The 19,483-nt window shown below is 49.9% G+C and overlaps 1 protein-coding gene across 35 annotated transcripts in view; it reads left to right on the top strand.

Annotated features, from left to right (window-relative positions):
* Positions 1–19,483, top strand: part of tcf7l2 (transcription factor 7 like 2) — a 158,026-nt gene that overhangs the window by 64,342 nt on the left and 74,201 nt on the right. For all 35 annotated transcript variants that reach the window (XR_004223447.1, XM_031904729.1, XM_031904703.1 and 32 more), the window contains 1 exon segment: positions 1,429–1,530. Coding sequence is in view for 34 of the 35 variants with exons in the window: in XM_031904729.1 (XP_031760589.1) it covers positions 1,429–1,530 (102 nt within the window). In the remaining variant the exon portion in view is untranslated.

Genomic DNA, 19,483 nt, shown 5'->3' with positions numbered 1-19,483 from the left:
CAAATAAGCACTCACCCCAAATCCCCCCCTAACTGGCCTTCAGGCTGGGCCCCCTTAGCCCATAACAAGGTTACAGATATATAGAAACATTGGGGTAACAGTCACCCCGCTATAGTTCCAGGGGTACCCAGGGCACTTTGCTTGCAGTTTCAGACTTGCCTTAGTTGCTATTGTTCCCAGGCTGTAGAAATCATTTTCTTAATTAATACTAAAGGTTTCTGTGTGAGTAACAGCAGGAGGGCTGCAGGTTGCGTTACTAACAGTGGGGGCCTATATATATTAATCCACATTGGGTAGAACAGGGGTGTTGCCATGCTGGGTATATGTTTGTGTGTGTATGTTGGGGGGGGAGGGTTATTGATTTATGTACATCACTGGTGGGCACACATTTGCCCCATAACAAGGCCGGGGTGCAGCCATGTATTTGAGCCGTATGATTAGTGTCCTTTCCACCTTCATGGTGTTGATTTCAATGGGAAACTGAGCCTTTTTATAGGCTGTAAAATTCTGGTTACTATGGCCAGTGACCCTAACAACCAAAAGCAAAGCCCAAGGTCACTGTGCCACATTATAGTTTAACCCCTTACTTGCCTTGTTTGGTGCCAGCTCCGTAGAAACTACATTTCTGGGTTATGGGTCAGTCGGAGCAAAATCATGGGCCCATTCCTGAACAACTGCCCAGTGCTTAAATGGTTAAAAGGGGTGGTTCACTTTTAGATTAAGTTTTAGTATAATGTAGAGAGATTTGCAGTTGGTCTTTATTTTTTATTACTTGTAGTTTTTTTAAACATTTAGCAGCTCTCCAGTTTGGAATTTCAGCTGCTGTCTGGTTGCTAGGGTCCACATTACCCTAGCAACCAGGCACCAATTTGAATAAGAGACTGGAATATCAATACAAGAGGGCCTAAATACAAAGAATAAAATTGTAGCCACACAGAGAAATAGTTTTTTTGGCTGCCGGGGTCAGTGAACCCCTATCTAGAAGCTGCAAAGAGGTATAAGAAGGCAAAAAATGCCAAATAATGTAAAAACTATAAAAAAAGAAAAAATGAAGACCAATTGAAAAGTTGCTTAGAATTGTCTATTCTATAAAAATGAGAAATAGAAAGGCCAGTTAGAATGTGAAAGTACATTTTGCATTTCATTAAATCCTTTATATGCGGATTTAATCCCAGAAATAAAAATAATATCCATTTGTATATGAAATTGCCGTCTGTCCTTATTTTATTAAGCAATGTAGCAGGAGTCGGCTCGTTAATGGGCCTGATAGAGACTTGGCTGCTGCTACATTGTCTAGTGAGTCAGAACCAGCAGTGAGAGTATAATCAGCCAGACAGACGCTGTGCATGTTGTTCAATTATTATTATTATTATTATTTGTGTTTATGTTCATTTTCTAATCTAATGTTTTCTCCCCCCCCCCACTCAGTATCTGCAGATGAAATGGCCCCTCCTGGATGTCCAGGCTGGAAGTTTACAGAGCAGACAAGGACTCAAGGACACCAGGTCTCCGTCCCCGGCTCACATTGTTGTAAGTAAAGTGCTTTTCCCATCGACGTTTCGTAGTTTATAGGGCGGTGCAGCCTGCAGCAAGCCTGTGGGGCGAGATACAGCCCTGTGGGGCGAGATACAGCCCTGTGGGGCGAGATACAGCCCTGAGGGGCGAGATACAGCCCTGAGGGGCGAGATACAGCCCTGTGGGGCGAGATACAGCCCTGTGGGGCGAGATACAGCCCTGAGGGGCGAGATACAGCCCTGTGGGGCGAGATACAGCCCTGTGGGCGAGATACAGCCCTGAGGGGCGAGATACAGCCCTGTGGGGCGAGATAACAGCCCTGTGGGGCGAGATACAGCCCTGAGGGGCGAGATACAGCCCTGTGGGGCGAGATACAGCCCTGAGGGGCGAGATACAGCCCTGAGGGGCGAGATACAGCCCTGTGGGGCGAGATACAGCCCTGTGGGGCGAGATACAGCCCTGAGGGGCGAGATACAGCCCTGTGGGGCGAGATACAGCCCTGAGGGGCGAGATACAGCCCTGTGGGGCGAGATACAGCCCTGTGGGGCGAGATACAGCCCTGAGGGGCGAGATACAGCCCTGAGGGGCGAGATACAGCCCTGTGGGGCGAGATACAGCCCTGAGGGGCGAGATACAGCCCTGAGGGGCGAGATACAGCCCTGTGGGGCGAGATACAGCCCTGTGGGGCGAGATACAGCCCTGAGGGGCGAGATACAGCCCTGAGGGGCGAGATCTTGGCTACTGTAGGCGCCATTTTGGTTAAAGATGGCCGAGCAAGGAAACGTGGGAGCTCCAATCAGAGGGAACGTGGGTTCCACCAATCAGAGGGCTTCAAAGTAGTCACATGCGCTCTGCTATACACGGATTTCCTTGGCTCTGGGTGCGTCTGTGAGGGAAAATCACACTGCACTTAACCAGGTTAGATTGTAAGCTTATGGGAACAGACCTTGTCTTGATTTGTTGATACACTGTATGGGGATCATAATAACTCAGAGCCTTTAACCCTGTCTCTGCCTCATCCCAGCTGAAGAATTGCAGATTTAGTGGAATTGTGGGTGGAATTCAGCTCTTTTCAGACACAGTTGTGTTATTTATTGGAATGTTTGTTCAGTTTATACTGTTATTCTACAATATTAAAGGACAAGTCTCCCCCAGCGAGTCAGGTCTGTCAGGCTGCTGCCTTGTGTTACATTGTTTCAGGGGTCAGTCTCCCCCAGCGAGTCAGGTCTGTCAGGCTGCTGCCTTGTGTTACAGTGTTTCAGGGGTCAGTCTCCCCCAGCGAGTCAGGTCTGTCAGGCTGCTGCCTTGTGTTACAGTGTTTCAGGGGTCAGTCTCCCCAGTGAGTCAGGTCTGTCAGGGCTGCTGCCTTGTGTTACAGTGTTTCAGGGGTCAGTCTCCCCCAGCGAGTCAGGTCTGTCAGGCTGCTGCCTTGTGTTACAGTGTTTCAGGGGTCAGTCTCCCCCAGCGAGTCAGGTCTGTCAGGCTGCTGCCTTGTGTTACACTGTTTCAGGGGTCAGTCTCCCCCAGCGAGTCAGGTCTGTCAGGCTGTTGCCTTGTGTTACACTGTTTCAGGGGTCAGTCTCCCCCAGCGAGTCAGGTCTGTCAGGCTGCTGCCTTGTGTTACACTGTTTCAGGGGTCGGTCTCCCCCAGCGAGTCAGGTCTGTCAGGCTGCTGCCTTGTGTTACAGTGTTTCAGGGGTCAGTCTCCCCCAGCGAGTCAGTCTTCAGGCTGCGCCTTGTGTTCAGTGTTTCAGGGTCAGTCTTCCCCCAGCGGTCAGGTCTTGGCTGGCCTTGTGTTACAGCTGTTTCAGGGGTCAGTCTCCCCCAGCGAGTCAGGCCTGTCAGGCTGCTGCCTTGTGTTACACTGTTTCAGGGTCAGTCTCCCCAGCGAGTCAGGTCTGTCAGGCTGCTGCCTTGTGTTACAGTGTTTCAGGGTCAGTCTGTCAGGGTCAGTTACGTCAGAGTCAGTCAGGCTGCTGCCTTGTGTTACAGTTTCAGGGGTCAGTCTCCCCAGCGAGTCAGGTTCTGTCAGGCTGCTGCCTTGTGTTACACTGTTTCAGGGTCAGTCTCCCCCAGCGAGTCAGGTCTGTCAGTTACAGTTTCAGGGGTCAGTCTGGTCAGGTCGTCAGGCTGCTGCTTGTGTTACAGTGTTTCAGGGGTCAGTCTCCCCCAGCGAGTCAGGTCTGTCAGGCTGCTGCCTTGTGTTACACTGTTTCAGGGTCAGTCTCCCCAGCGAGTCAAGGTCTGTCAGGCTGTGCACTTGTGTTACAGTGTTTCAGGGTCAGGCTCCCCCAGCGGGTCAGGTGCTGTCAGGCTGCTGCCCTTGTGTACCAGTGTTTCAGGGGTCAGTCTCCCCCAGCGAGTCAGGTCTGTCAGGTGCTGCCTTGTGTTACAGTGTTTCAGGGGTCAGGCCTCCCCCAGCGAGCAGGGGGTCTGTCAGGGCTGCTGCCTTGTGGTCACGTGTTTCAGGGGGTCAGTCGCCCCAGCGAGTCAGGTCTGTCAGGCTGCTGCCTTGGTGTACAGTGTTTCAGGGGTCAGGTCTCCCCCAGCGAGTCAGGTCTGTCAGGCTGCTGCCTGTGTGTACAGTGTGTTCAGGGTCAGTCCCCCCAGCGAGTCAGGTCTGTCAGGCTGCTGCCTTGTGTTACAGGTGTTTCCAGGGGTCAGTCTCCCCCCAGTGAGTCAGGTCTGTCAGGCTGCTGCCTTGTGTTACATTCAGGGTCAGTCTCCCAGCGAGTCATCAGTGTTACACTGTTTCAGGGGTCAGTCTCCCCCAGCGAGTCAGGTCTGTCAGTGTTTACAGTGTTTCAGGGTCAGTCTCCCCCAGCGAGTCAGGTCTGTCAGGCTGCTGCCTTGTGTTACACTGTTTCAGGGGTCAGTCTCCCCCAGCGAGTCAGGTCTGTCAGGCTGCTGCCTTGTGTTACACTGTTTCAGGGGTCAGTCTCCCCCAGCTGAGTCAGGTCTGTCAGGCTGCTGCCTTGGTTACATCTGTTTCAGGGTCAGTCTCCCCCAGCGAGTCAGTGTCTGTCAGGCTGCTGCTTGTGTACAGTGTTTCAGGGGTCAGTCTCCCCCAGCGAGTCAGGTCTGTCAGGCTGCTGCCTTGTGTTACAGTGTTTCTAGGGGTCAGTTCTCCCCAGCGAGTCAGGTCTGTCAGGCTGCTGCCTTGTGTTACACTGTTTCAGGGGTCAGTCTCCCCCAGCGAGTCAGGTCTGTCAGGCTGCTGCCTTGTGTTACACTGTTCTCAGGGGTCAGCCTCCCCCAGCGAGTCAGGTCTGTCAGGCTGCTGCCTTGTGTTACAGTGTTTTCAGGGGTCAGTCTCCCCCAGCGAGTCAGGTCTGTCAGGCTGCTGCCTTGGTGTTACAGTGTTTCAGGGGTCAGTCCTCCCCCAGCGAGTCAGGTCTGTCAGGCTGCTGCCTTGTGTTACAGTGTTTTCAGGGGTCAGTCTCCCCAGCGAGTCAGGTCTGTCAGGCTGCTGCCTTGTGTTACACTGTTTCAGGGGTCAGTCTCCCCCCAGCGAGTCAGGCCTGTCAGGCTGCTGCCTTGTGTTACACTGTTTCAGGGGTCAGTCTCCCCAGCGAGTCAGGTCTGTCAGGCTGCTGCCTTTGTGTTACAGTGTTTCAGGGGTCAGTCTCCCCCAGCGAGTCAGGTCTGTCAGGCTGCTGCCTTGTGTTACAGTGTTTCAGGGTCAGTCTCCCCCAGCGAGTCAGGTCTGTCAGGCTGCTGCCTTGTGTTACACTGTTTCAGGGGTCAGTCTCCCCCAGCGAGTCAGGTCTGTCAGGCTGCTGCCTTGTGTTACACTGTTTCAGGGGGGGGGTCAGTCTCCCCCAGCGAGTCAGGTCTGTCAGGCTGCTGCCTTGTGTTACAGTGTTTCAGGGGTCAGTCTCCCCCAGCGAGTCAGGTCTGTCAGGCTGCTGCCTTGTGTTACACTGTTTCAGGGTCAGTCCCCCCAGCGAGTCAGGTCTGTCAGGCTGCTGCCTTGTGTTACAGTGTTTCAGGGGTCAGTCTCCCCAGCGAGTCAGGTCTGTCAGGCTGCTGCCTTGTGTTACACTGTTTCAGGGTCAGTCTCCCCCAGCGAGTCAGGTCTGTCAGGGCTGCTGCCTGTGTTACACTGTTTCAGGGGTCAGTCTCCCCCAGCGAGTCAGGTCTGTCAGGCTGCTGCCTTGTGTTACAGTGTTTCAGGGGTCAGTCTCCCCCAGCGAGTCCAGGTCTGTCAGGCTGCTGCCTTGTGTTACAGTGTTTCAGGGGTCAGTCTCCCCAGCGAGTCAGGTCTGTCAGGCTGCTGCCTTGTGTTACAGTGTTTCAGGGGTCAGTCTCCCCCAGTGAGTCAGGTCTGTCAGGCTGCTGCCTTGTGTTACACTGTTTCAGGGGTCAGTCTCCCCAGCGAGTCAGGGTCTGTCAGGCTGCTGCCTTGTGTTACACTGTTTCAGGGGTCAGGTCTCCCCCAGCGAGTCAGGTCTGTCAGGCTGCTGCCTTGTGTTACACTGTTTCAGGGGTCAGTCTCCCCCAGCGAGTCAGGTCTGTCAGGCTGCTGCCTTGTGTTACACTGTTTCAGGGGTCAGTCTCCCCCAGCGAGTCAGGTCTGTCAGGCTGCTGCCTGTGTTACATTGTTTCAGGGGTCAGTCTCCCCCAGCGAGTCAGGTCTGTCAGGCTGCTGCCTTGTGTTACACTGTTCAGGGGTCAGTCTCCCCCAGCGAGTCAGGTCTGTCAGGCTGCTGCCTTGTGTTACACTGTTTCAGGGGTCAGTCTCCCCCAGCGAGTCAGGTCTGTCAGGCTGCTGCCTTGTGTTACACTGTTTCAGGGGTCAGCCTCCCCAGCGAGTCAGGTCTGTCAGGCTGCTGCCTTGTGTTACACTGTTTCAGGGGTCAGTCTCCCCAGCGAGTCAGGTCTGTCAGGCTGCTGCCTTGTGTTACAATGTTTCAGGGGTCAGTCTCCCCCAGCGAGTCAGGTCTGTCAGGCTGCTGCCTTGTGTTACACTGTTTCAGGGGTCAGTCTCCCCCAGCGAGTCAGGTCTGTCAGGCTGCTGCCTTGTGTTACACTGTTTCAGGGGTCAGTCTCCCCAGCGAGTCAGGTCTGTCAGGCTGCTGCCTTGTGTTACACTGTTTCAGGGGTCAGTCTCCCCCAGCGAGTCAGGTCTGTCAGGCTGCTGCCTTGTGTTACACTGTTTCAGGGGTCAGTCTCCCCCAGCGAGTCAGGTCTGTCAGGCTGCTGCCCTGTGTTACATTGTTTCAGGGGTCAGTCTCCCCCAGCGAGTCAGGTCTGTCAGGCTGCTGCCTTGTGTTACACTGTTTCAGGGGTCAGTCTCCCCCAGCGAGTCAGGTCTGTCAGGCTGCTGCCTTGTGTTACACTGTTTCAGGGGTCAGCCTCCCCCAGCGAGTCAGGTCTGTCAGGCTGCTGCCTTGTGTTACAGTGTTTCAGGGGTCAGTCTCCCCCAGCGAGTCAGGTCTGTCAGGCTGCTGCCTTGTGTTACACTGTTTCAGGGGTCAGTCTCCCCCAGCGAGTCAGGTCTGTCAGGCTGCTGCCTTGTGTTACACTGTTTCAGGGGTCAGTCTCCCCCAGCGAGTCAGGTCTGTCAGGCTGCTGCCTTGTGTTACACTGTTTCAGGGGTCAGCCTCCCCCAGCGAGTCAGGTCTGTCAGGCTGCTGCCTTGTGTTACACTGTTTCAGGGGTCAGTCTCCCCCAGCGAGTCAGGTCTGTCAGGCTGCTGCCTTGTGTTACACTGTTTCAGGGGTCAGTCTCCCCCAGCGAGTCAGGTCTGTCAGGCTGCTGCCTTGTGTTACACTGTTTCAGGGGTCAGCCTCCCCAGCGAGTCAGTCTGTTCAGGCTGCTGCTTGTGTTACACTGTTTCAGGGGTCAGTCTCCCCCAGCGAGTCAGGTCTGTCAGGCTGCTGCCTTGTGTTACAGTGTTCAGGGTCAGTCTCCCCCCAGTTTGAGTCAAGGGTCTGTCAGGCGTGCTGCTGCTTGTGTTACACTGTTTCAGGGCGTCAGTCTCCCCCAGCGAGTCAGGTCTGTCAGGCTGCTGCCTTGTGTTACACTGTTTCAGGGGTCAGTCTCCCCCAGCGAGTCAGGTCTGTCAGGCTGCTGCCTTGTGTTACAGTGTTTCAGGGGTCAGTCTCCCCCAGTGAGTCAGGTCTGTCAGGCTGCTGCCTTGTGTTACACTGTTTCAGGGGTCAGTCTCCCCCAGCGAGTCAGGTCTGTCAGGCTGCTGCCTTGTGTTACACTGTTTCAGGGGTCAGTCTCCCCCAGCGAGTCAGGTCTGTCAGGCTGCTGCCTTGTGTTACACTGTTTCAGGGGTCAGTCTCCCCCAGCGAGTCAGGTCTGTCAGGCTGCTGCCTTGTGTTGTATATTGCAAAGTTGCTTACAATTGTTTTTTTTTATTAGGCAAAAAATGATATTTTGGGTTGACTTGTCCTTTAACCCAGCTGAACAAACACATTTTTATTACGTATAGTCCTAGTTTTGCTGTGTATCCCGGTGCCGGGGGGCCCGGTTGCCCCTCGGTGAGTCTAGGAATGCCGCCGCTGACAGGCAGAACATTGGGAATAAAGCTTTTGTCGTGTTTGGGAGACAGCGGCTCCTTTGTGGGAAGTCATTTAAACTTGACCTGTTTTGTGCGCTAATCGGCCGGGACCATAATGAGCCGGAGCCCCAGCGGCCGGTAATAAATCCCAGAGAATAGATTCTATTGTGATGCAAATGCCCCGGCGGCCACATTGCTCCACAGCAGGTGATGGGGGGGGGGGGGCAGTCGCTCTCGTTACTGGGGGGCCGCAACATTCCCTTAACGACAACGGCCTTCGTTCCAAACATAATGTGTAATTAATCGGTAATGACCGTCGGGAAGGGCAGATCCTGCCTATTAATGACCGGCTCCGGGGGCTGCGGGCTTGGGGGGTCCGAGCTGATCATTAAAACTGAGCCTTTTCACAAGTACAACCTGCCCCCCCGGGACCTGATTCTTTTGAAGGGATTATATAGGGGACCCCGGGCTTGCACCCACCCAGCGCCGAAATAATTGCAACACGGCGCCGAGCCATTATAGTGACGCCCCGAGCGAGAAACAGAAAGAAATGAGAGAAATTGTGATTTACAGAGAGCGGGGTCACTAGCGGGGTCCTAATTATCAAAGCCCCCCCCCTTTATATCTAACGTGAGAATAGAAATATCTGTGTCTTGTGTTGTTATTAAATCCCTAATTAGTGTAAATGTCATTCATAACTATAAACCCAGTGAGAATGAGGAATGAATGGATATTGGGGAGTTGTATCAGGAGTCAGAACCAGCAGTGCAGGGAAGGGAAAGGGACAGACACAGTGACAGTTACACATAACTATAAACCCAGTGAGAATGAGGAATGAATGGGTATTGGGGAGTTGTATCAGGAGTCAGAACCAGCAGTGCAGGGAAGGGAAAGGGACAGACACAGTGACAGTTACACATAACTATAAACCCAGTGAGAATGAGGGATGAATGGATATTGGGGAGTTGTATCAGGAGTCAGAACCAGCAGTGCAGGGAAGGGAAAGGGACAGACACAGTGACAGTTACACATAACTATAAACCCAGTGAGAATGAGGGATGAATGGATATTGGGGAGTTGTATCAGGAGTCAGAACCAGCAGTGCAGGGAAGGGAAAGGGACAGACACAGTGACAGTTACACATAACTATAAACCCAGTGAGAATGAGGGATGAATGGATATTGGGGAGTTGTATCAGGAGTCAGAACCAGCAGTGCAGGGAAGGGAAAGTGACAGACACAGTGACAGTTACACATAACTATAAACCCAGTGAGAATGAGGAATGAATGGATATTGGGGAGTTGTATCAGGAGTCAGAACCAGCAGTGCAGGGAAGGGAAAGGGACAGACACAGTGACAGTTACACATAACTATAAACCCAGTGAGAATGAGGAATGAATGGGTATTGGGGAGTTGTATCAGGAGTCAGAACCAGCAGTGCAGAGAAGGGAAAGGGACAGACACAGTGACAGTTACACATAACTATAAACCCAGTGAGAATGAGGAATGAATGGATATTGGGGAGTTGTATCAGGAGTCAGAACCAGCAGTGCAGGGATGGGACAGACACAGTGACAGTTACACATAACTATAAACCCAGTGAGAATGAGGAATGAATGGGTATTGGGGAGTTGTATCAGGAGTCAGAACCAGCAGTGCAGGGAAGGGAAAGGGACAGACACAGTGACAGTTACACATAACTATAAACCCAGTGAGAATGAGGAATGAATGGATATTGGGGAGTTGTATCAGGAGTCAGAACCAGCAGTGCAGGGAAGGGAAAGGGACAGACACAGTGACAGTTACACATAACTATAAACCCAGTGAGAATGAGGAATGAATGGATATTGGGGAGTTGTATCAGGAGTCAGAACCAGCAGTGCAGGGAAGGGAAAGGGACAGACACAGTGACAGTTACACATAACTATAAACCCAGTGAGAATGAGGAATGAATGGGTATTGGGGAGTTGTATCAGGAGTCAGAACCAGCAGTGCAGGGAAGGGAAAGGGACAGACACAGTGACAGTTACACATAACTATAAACCCAGTGAGAATGAGGGATGAATGGATATTGGGGAGTTGTATCAGGAGTCAGAACCAGCAGTGCAGGGAAGGGAAAGTGACAGACACAGTGACAGTTACACATAACTATAAACCCAGTGAGAATGAGGAATGAATGGATATTGGGGAGTTGTATCAGGAGTCAGAACCAGCAGTGCAGGGAAGGGAAAGGGACAGACACAGTGACAGTTACACATAACTATAAACCCAGTGAGAATGAGGAATGAATGGATATTGGGGAGTTGTATCAGGAGTCAGAACCAGCAGTGCAGGGATGGGACAGACACAGTGACAGTTACACATAACTATAAACCCAGTGAGAATGAGGAATGAATGGGTATTGGGGAGTTGTATCAGGAGTCAGAACCAGCAGTGCAGGGAAGGGAAAGGGACAGACACAGTGACAGTTACACATAACTATAAACCCAGTGAGAATGAGGAATGAATGGATATTGGGGAGTTGTATCAGGAGTCAGAACCAGCAGTGCAGGGAAGGGAAAGGGACAGACACAGTGACAGTTACACATAACTATAAACCCAGTGAGAATGAGGAATGAATGGATATTGGGGAGTTGTATCAGGAGTCAGAACCAGCAGTGCAGGGAAGGGAAAGGGACAGACACAGTGACAGTTACACATAACTATAAACCCAGTGAGAATGAGGAATGAATGGATATTGGGGAGTTGTATCAGGAGTCAGAACCAGCAGTGCAGAGAAGGGAAAGGGACAGACAGACACAATAGGGAATTTTATTGAGTTGAGCTGCTTTACTTTCCCTTTAATTGCCACTTGGAATTGATCTGACAGTTCATTACCTGGTTATTTCCGTATTTGAGCAGGGCCGGTGCCACAGCTGTAAATATCCCCTGATCATTGTCCCCATGCAGCTCCCTGGAGTCTGTGCCAGGATCCTGGCACCCAAGTGTTGGCACAAGGAACTGACAGTTTCTTTGCTTAAGTGAATATTGAAGTAACAGTGTTGTGTCTAAATATTTGTATCAACGTTCTCTTCACTATCGGGGGGCATGGATTGGGGAGGGCTCATACATTGCACAGACCTGGTTGTCCAACCTGATTGATTGATGTTGTTGACCAAAATGGATATATTTTAGATAACGTTTAGTATGTTATAGAATGGGCAGTTCTAAGCAACTTTTCAATTGGTGTTCGTTATTTATTTGTAATTTTTTTTTTAAAATATTCCAACTTTCAAATGGGGGTCACTGACCCCGGCAGCCAAACCCTATTGCTCTGTGAGGCTCCAGTTTTATTGTTATTGTTACTTTTTATTCCTTATCTTTTTATTCAGTCCCTCCCCTATTCATATACCCGTCTCTCAACCTGGTTGCTAAGGAAAGTTGTCCCCCAGCAACCAAATGGTTGCTGAATCTCCAGACTGTAGAGCTGCTGAACAAAAAGTGACATCATTAAAAAACGATAAATAATAACAAATGAAGACCAATTGGAATTTTTTTTTGTATATCATACTAAAGGTTAACTCAAAATATTTGGCCTTGATGTACATGAGTTTTGGTCGGCCAATAGGCTGAAGGGATATTAATGCATCATGGGATTGGGGCAGGGTGGGTTTCGCTTTGCACCCCCCCCCACTCTGGAATTACGATGATATATCTATATATCTATATATATGTATGTTCAGTAGTGTTTGTATTCTCACATAGTATTACCTGCAAGGAACTGGCCTATCGAGTGTAGGAGCAGAAAACACCGATGTTTTCACCTTCAGCCACAACACAGGCCTTGCTTGTGCTCTAAACGCCATTTTAGGAGGATTTAGTTTTATTTATTGCAAACGGCATATTTTTTAAAAAACAAAATGTGATTTTCAAGCCGCCGTCGATGCGCTGAAACGCTCCTTTGATGATCTAATGGTTCTGAGAATGTGACGTTGGGGAAAATAAATAAACAAACAGTAAAAAAAACCCTTATTTTCGAACTGCTTCTTGGCAAATTCCCATCGATTTACCGCTGGTGTCAAATATTTATATTGGCCGAGGCGCTGCCTCCTGTGAATTTCTCTTTCTTTCCTCTTCCAAAGCTGCGGCCGGAGATTAATAACGCCGGGTCTGGTTCCGATGGGGCAGGGACGGAACCCGGGTCTGGGGCAGAATTCACAGCGCTTACTAGAAAATGTTCTTTTTTTTATTATATTATAGAATTGTTAGCAGCTATTCTTGTTTTTTTAATTAAACCACAGACTAGTTGCTAGGGTAAACTGGACCCTAGCAACCAGATAGCTGCTGAAATTCCAAACTGGAGAGCTGCTATTATCCAGGCTTTTTGTGGCCAAAGTCAGTTTTCTGGGGCAAAACAATTTTTAGTATGTTATAGAATTGTTTATTCTTAGCAGCTATTCAGTTGGTCTGTATTTTTTATAGTTTCTGAATTGTTTGCCTTCCTTTTCAAATGGGGGTCACTGACCCCGGCAGCCAAACCCTATTGCTCTGTGAGGCTCCAGTTTTATTGTTACTTTTAATTACGTAACTTCTTGTTTTTTTAATTAAACCACAGACTGGTTGCTAGGGTAAACTGGACCCTAGCAACCAAATAGCTGCCGAAATTCCAAACTGGAGAGCTGCTAAAGATAAAGGGTTTATTATCTAGGCTTTTTGTGGTCAAAATCAGTTTTGTGGGGTTAATACAATTGCACTTTTTACTATGTCATAGAATTGTTTAGTCTTAGCAACTATTCAGTTGGTCTGTATTTTTTTATAGTTTCTGAATTATATTCCTTTTTCTTCTACCGACCCCGGCAGCCAAACAACTATTGTCTTTGAGGCTTCAGTTTTATTGTTACTTTTAATTACTTATCTTCTAGTTTTTTAATGAGCTCACTGACTGGTTGCTAGGGTATCAGGACCCTAGCAACCAGATAGCTGCTGAAATTCCAAACTGGAGAGCTGCTGAAGATAAGGGGTTTATTATCCAGGCTTTTTGTGGGGCAAAACAATTGCACTTTTTAGTATGTTATAGAATTGTTTATTCTTAGCAACTATTCAGTTGGTCTGTATTTTTTTTTTATAGTTTCTGATTTATTTTCCTTCTTCTTACATTACATTACATTACTTCTGCCTCTTTGTAGCTTTTAGATGGGGGTCACCGACCCTTTCAGCGAAACATCTACTGCTCTTTGAGGCTAAAGTTTTATTGTTACTTTTAATTACTTATATTCTAGTTTTTATTAAGCCCACTGACTGGTTGCTAGGGTAGACTAGACCCTAGCAACCAGATAGCTGCTGAAATTCCAAACTGAAGAGCTGCTAAAGATAAAGGGTTTATTATCCTGGGTGCCGATAGACTGATCCCTGAGGGTTGAGGCGGCGGCCGTTGGCCGGGAAGGCTGTGATTGGTTGAACAAGTGCCGACTCCAGACCCTTTGTTTTCTGACATGAGTTTAGTGGATGTTTGGCCCAATCCCAGCAAGGCTGCTGCTCCGAGCGGCCGAGAGGAACCCGTAAATCATCGGAGCAGACAGATTGGGATGTGAAGGCCTGACACGGCGGCGGCCAATGTGCGTCCGTTCCGAGCCCACGAGAAATTGGGACAGAATGTACCACCCAGTCACAAGGACAGCACCAGGGACTTGGGTTTGTCCCCCCTAAAAAAACAAACAAACTGGATTTCTGGGCTATAACAGGAACTTTATTCTCATTGGTGGAAATATAAGGGGGGGGGTCATTGGGCACTGATTTAATTCACATTCATTGGATCAGCACGGATCTGGGGACAAGTTCCAGCAGGTTCTGAACGGACCTGGATTCTGACCACTTCTCTATCGACAAGGTGTGCACCCCGAGTCTTTGTAGGTTTCCTCTCACACCCCAAAAACATACGGGCAGGATAACTGGCTCCCAGGGAGGCTGCCCCTAATGTGTGTGATTAGATTGTAAGCTCCACTGTACCAAGGACTTCTCACACCCCAAAAACTGGCTCCCAGGGAAGCTGCCCCTAATGTGTGTGATTAGATTGTAAGCTCCACTGTACCAGGGACTTCTCACACCCCAATAACTGGCTCCCGGGGAAGCCGCCCCTAATGTGTGTGATTAGATTGTAAGCTCCACTGTACCAAGGACATCTTACACCCCAAAATCTGGCTCCCGGGGAAGCCGCCCCTAATGTGTGTGATTAGATTGTAAGCTCCACTGTACCAGGGACTTCTCACACCCCAAAAACTGGCTCCCAGGGAAGCTGCCCCTAATGTGTGTGATTAGATTGTAAGCTCCACTGTACCAGGGACTTCTCACACCCCAAAAACTGGCTCCCAGGGAAGCTGCCCCTAATGTGTGTGATTAGATTGTAAGCTCCACTGTACCTAGGACATCTCACACCCCAAAAACTGGCTCCCGGGGATGCCGCCCCTAATGTGTGTGATTAGATTGTAAGCTCCACAGTACCAAGGACATCTCACACCCCAATAACTGGCTCCCGGGGGAAGCTGCCCATAATGTGTGTGATTAGATTGTAAGCTCCACTGTACCAGGGACTTCTCACACCCCAATAACTGGCTCCCGGGGAAGCCGCCCCTAATGTGTGTGATTAGATTGTAAGCTCCACTGTACCAAGGACATTTTACACCCCAAAATCTGGCTCCCGGGGAAGCCGCCCCTAATGTGTGTGATTAGATTGTAAGCTCCACTGTACCAAGGACATCTTACACCCCAAAATCTGGCTCCCGGGGATGCCGCCCCTAATGTGTGTGATTAGATTGTAAGCTCCACAGTACCAAGGACATCTCACACCCCAATAACTGGCTCCCGGGGGAAGCTGCCCATAATGTGTGTGATTAGATTGTAAGCTCCACTGTACCAGGGACTTCTCACACCCCAATAACTGGCTCCCGGGGAAGCCGCCCCTAATGTGTGTGATTAGATTGTAAGCTCCACTGTACCAAGGACATCTTACACCCCAAAATCTGGCTCCCGGGGAAGCCGCCCCTAATGTGTGTGATTAGATTGTAAGCTCCACTGTACCAAGGACATCTTACACCCCAAAATCTGGCTCCCGGGGAAGCCGCCCCTAATGTGTGTGATTAGATTGTAAGCTCCACTGTACCAGGGACTTCTCACACCCCAAAAACTGGCTCCCGGGGAAGCTGACCCTAATGTGTGTGATTAGATTGTAAGCTCCACTGTACCAGGGACTTCTCACACCCCAAAAACTGGCTCCCAGGGAAGCTGACCCTAATGTGTGTGATTAGATTGTAAGCTCCACTGTACAAGGGACTTCTCACACCCCAAAAACTGGCTCCCAGGGAAGCTGCCCCTAATGTGTGTGATTAGATTGTAAGCTCCACTGTACCAGGGACTTCCCACACCCCAATAACTGGCTCCCGGGGAAGCTGACCCTAATGTGTGTGATTAGATTGTAAGCTCCACTGTACCAGGGACTTCTCACACCCCAAAAACTGGCTCCCGGGGAAGCTGACCCTAATGTGTGTGATTAGATTGTAAGCTCCACTGTACCAAGGACATCTTACACCCCAATAACTGGCTCCCGGGGAAGCTGACCCTAATGTGTGTGATTAGATTGTAAGCTCCACTGTACCAGGGACTTCTCACACCCCAAAAACTGGCTCCCGGGGAAGCTGACCCTAATGTGTGTGATTAGATTGTAAGCTCCACTGTACCAAGGACATCTTACACCCCAAAAACTGGCTCCCGGGGAAGCCACCCCTAATGTGTGTGATTAGATTGTAAGCTCCACTGTACCAGGGACTTCTCACACCCCAATAACTGGCTCCCGGGGAAGCCGCTCCTAATGTGTGTGATTAGATTGTAAGCTCCACTGTACCAGGGACTTCTCACACCCCAATAACTGGCTCCCGGGGAAGCCGCCCCTAATGTGTGTGATTAGATTGTAAGCTCCACTGTACCAGGGACTTCTCACACCCCAATAACTGGCTCCCGGGGAAGCCGCCCCTAATGTGTGTGATTAGATTGTAAGCTCCACTGTACCAAGGACATCTAACACCCCAAAAACCTGGATTTGTGCCTCCCTAATTGGGGCAAATTGTCATTTTGGGGCGTTATTGGGGAGTATTTATTTCAGCAAACTCGGAGATTATTTTTCCAACCTGCGCTACTATGGCACACTGAGCTCTTTCCTTAGCAAATTCAGTGGAACAAATGATTTTCCAGAGACCCCCCCTTCCCGCCGGTGCTGACCGTGGGCACATTTGCTGTGCTATTTCGGAGCTGGGGGGGCTTTGTTATGGCTACAATGTGGCGCTTCCCCCTGAATGTGAATAAAAATCTCACCCCCCCCCTAGAAACATGAGCTACTTTCCTGGCCGGGGCACAAGTGTATAAATCAGATGGCACCTCTGGCTGTGCCATTAGGTTCTGGCACGGGGGGGGGGGGAGTACAGCTTGACATAAACCCTGCCGGGGGGCTATAAATCGGCAGTTTAGCAGGAGTGAGTGTGCTGACACTGGCGGCGTTGGCACTTATTCTGCCTGCGGTAGGCGTGTAACACAATCGGGGGGTCATGGCCGCCGGCGGCAAGTGGTGCTGAAAAGCTTACGGCTAATGTTTGCGGTTTTGGACTCCACAGACACAGGCAGGCCCATCTCTGTCGGGCTGCACTGCCGGTTCAGACTTTTTCCATCTGATTTTGTTTCATAGCCGGGGCTTCCAGTAGCCCCGGGGGGGGGGGGTAAATCTTATAGTTATGGGAATTTTGGAAACACCTTGAAATCCCCTTGAAAGCCCCTTTATCTGTGATACTCGGTACGGCGCCCCCGGTGGTTGTTTTAAAGCTGCAGCCAAGGCAAGCAACATGGCAGCACTCGGCAATGGAGAGTAAATGAATATAAATGGGGGGCCCCTGTCCTGTAGGGAGCAGGATCCAGCCGGGGGGGCTTAGTGGCTCAGTACAGGGGTTTATAGGGCACGGCGGTTACATTAGCTTTGTGTCTGGCCCTTTTCTACTCCTCGTGGAAATGATCCGGGATGTGTTCTTTCCAGTCTGTTGTGTTTAAGTGGCGCCTAAAAATAGCCTGAGAGGTTACAAAATGCCATTTATATCTCCCTCAGTATATAAACTGTAACTGCTTCCTGGCCCAGGAGCGGCCCATAGGGGCCTAATTGTTTGGCTCTTTTTAACCCTCTGTGCCCAGTTGTGTCTGGAACAGGGTGAACGGATTCCGTTCTATTATATGTCTCCATGCAGGATATAAAGAAACATATGGGCTGTTCCTGCTGAATTGTGCTTAGTACAGGGGAATCCCTATGTGCCATAGTGTTATGGTATCTCTCTGTACAGGCTATGAGCAAACTTAGGGGGCTGTTCCTGCTGAATTGTGCTTAGTACAGGGGAATCCCTATGTGCCATAGTTTTATAGTATCTCTCTGTACAGGCTATGGGCAAACTTAGGGGGCTGTTCCTGCTGAATTGTGCTTAGTACAGGGGAATCCCTATGTGCCATAGTTTTATGGTATCTCTCTGTACAGGCTATGGGCAAACTTAGGGGGCTGTTCCTGCTGAATTGTGCTTAGTACAGGGGAATCCCTATGTGCCATAGTTTTATGGTATCTCTCTGTACAGGCTATGGGCAAACTTAGGGGGCTGTCCCTGCTGAATTGTGCTTAGTACAGGGGAATCCCTATGTGCCATAGTTTTATGGTATCTCTCTGTACAGGCTATGGGCAAACTTAGGGGGCTGTTCCTGCTGAATTGTGCTTAGTACAGGGGAATATCTGATATCTCTCTGTACAACAGAAAACCAAAAGGGAAGGTGAATAATATGTCTCATATCTAATAAAGAGAATATGTGTGAGTTTTCATCCCTGAGGTGTGGGAAGGCCCAGGTTTGACCCATACTGGTTATAACTGCTCCCGAGAACAAAAGAACGTTCTAGACTTGAACGAACCAACCCAGCAAAAAATAGTGCCCCGAAGCTGAACAAACTTGATTTTCCACCTGCGTCATAAGAAGAGGAATTTCTCCTGTAAAATGTTAAAATCCGAAAGCAAATACAGCGTGCTCACAAACCCTATAGCTCTTATATTTATACGAGACTTGCCCCTTACTGGGTCACAGAGTGCTTTCCACTTGCCCCATGTGGGGCTCAATATGAAAGCCAGTATGTGCTCAGATCCTATCTGATCCCCCCCATTGTAAGCAGCAGTCCTGCCCTGCTTTATGGCTGAGATTCTAGCCATCTGTATAACAGAGCATTCTGTCACAGTGGCACAGATCCTATCTGATCCCCCCCATTGTAAGCAGCAGTCCTGCCCTGCTTTATGGCTGAGATTCTAGCTATCTGTATAACAGAGCATTCTGTCACAGTGGCACAGATCCTATCTGATCCCCCCATTGTAAGCAGCAGTCCTGCCCTGCTTTATGGCTGAGATTCTAGCTATCTGTATTACAGAGCATTCTGTCACAGTGGCACAGATCCTATCCCCCCCCCCCCCATTGTAAGCAGCAGTCCTGCCCTGCTTTATGGCTGAGATTCTAGCTATCTGTATAACAGAGCATTCTGTCACAGTGGCACAGATCCTATCTGATCCCCCCCATTGTAAGCAGCAGTCCTGCCCTGCTTTATGGCTGAGATTCTAGCTATCTGTATAACAGAGCATTCTGTCACAGTGGCACAGATCCTATCTGATCCCCCCCATTGTAAGCAGCAGTCCTGCCCTGCTTTATGGCTGAGATTCTAGCTATCTGTATAACAGAGCATTCTGTCACAGTGGCACAGATCCTATCCCCCCCCCCCATTGTAAGCAGCAGTCCTGCCCTGCTTTATGGCTGAGATTCTAGCTATCTGTATAACAGAGCATTCTGTCACAGTGGCACAGATCCTATCCCCCCATTGTAAGCAGCAGTCCTGCCCTGCTTTATGGCTGAGATTCTAGCTATCTGTATAACAGAGCATTCTGTCACAGTGGCACAGATCCTATCTGATCCCCCCCATTGTAAGCAGCAGTCCTGCCCTGCTTTATGGCTGAGATTCTAGCTATCTGTATAACAGAGCATTCTGTCACAGTGGCACAGATCCTATCTGATCCCCCCATTGTAAGCAGCAGTCCTGCCCTGCTTTATGGCTGAGATTCTAGCTATCTGTATAACAGAGCATTCTGTCACAGTGGCACAGATCCTATCTGATGCCCCCATTGTAAGCAGCAGTCCTGCCCTGCTTTATGGCTGAGATTCTAGCTATCTGTATAACAGAGCATTCTGTCACAGTGGCACAGATCCTATCCCCCCCATTGTAAGCAGCAGTCCTGCCCTGCTTTATGGCTGAGATTCTAGCTATCTGTATAACAGAACATTCTGTCACAGTGGCACAGATCCTATCTGATCCCCCCATTGTAAGCAGCAGTCCTGCCCTGCTTTATGGCTGAGATTCTAGCTATCTGTATAACA

The sequence above is a fragment of the Xenopus tropicalis genome, chromosome 7, assembly GCF_000004195.4.
Source record: "Xenopus tropicalis strain Nigerian chromosome 7, UCB_Xtro_10.0, whole genome shotgun sequence".
Lineage (NCBI taxonomy): Eukaryota > Metazoa > Chordata > Amphibia > Anura > Pipidae > Xenopus > Xenopus tropicalis.
The sequence above is the reverse complement of the archived record's forward strand: the minus strand, read 5'-3'. Positions and strand labels throughout refer to the sequence as shown.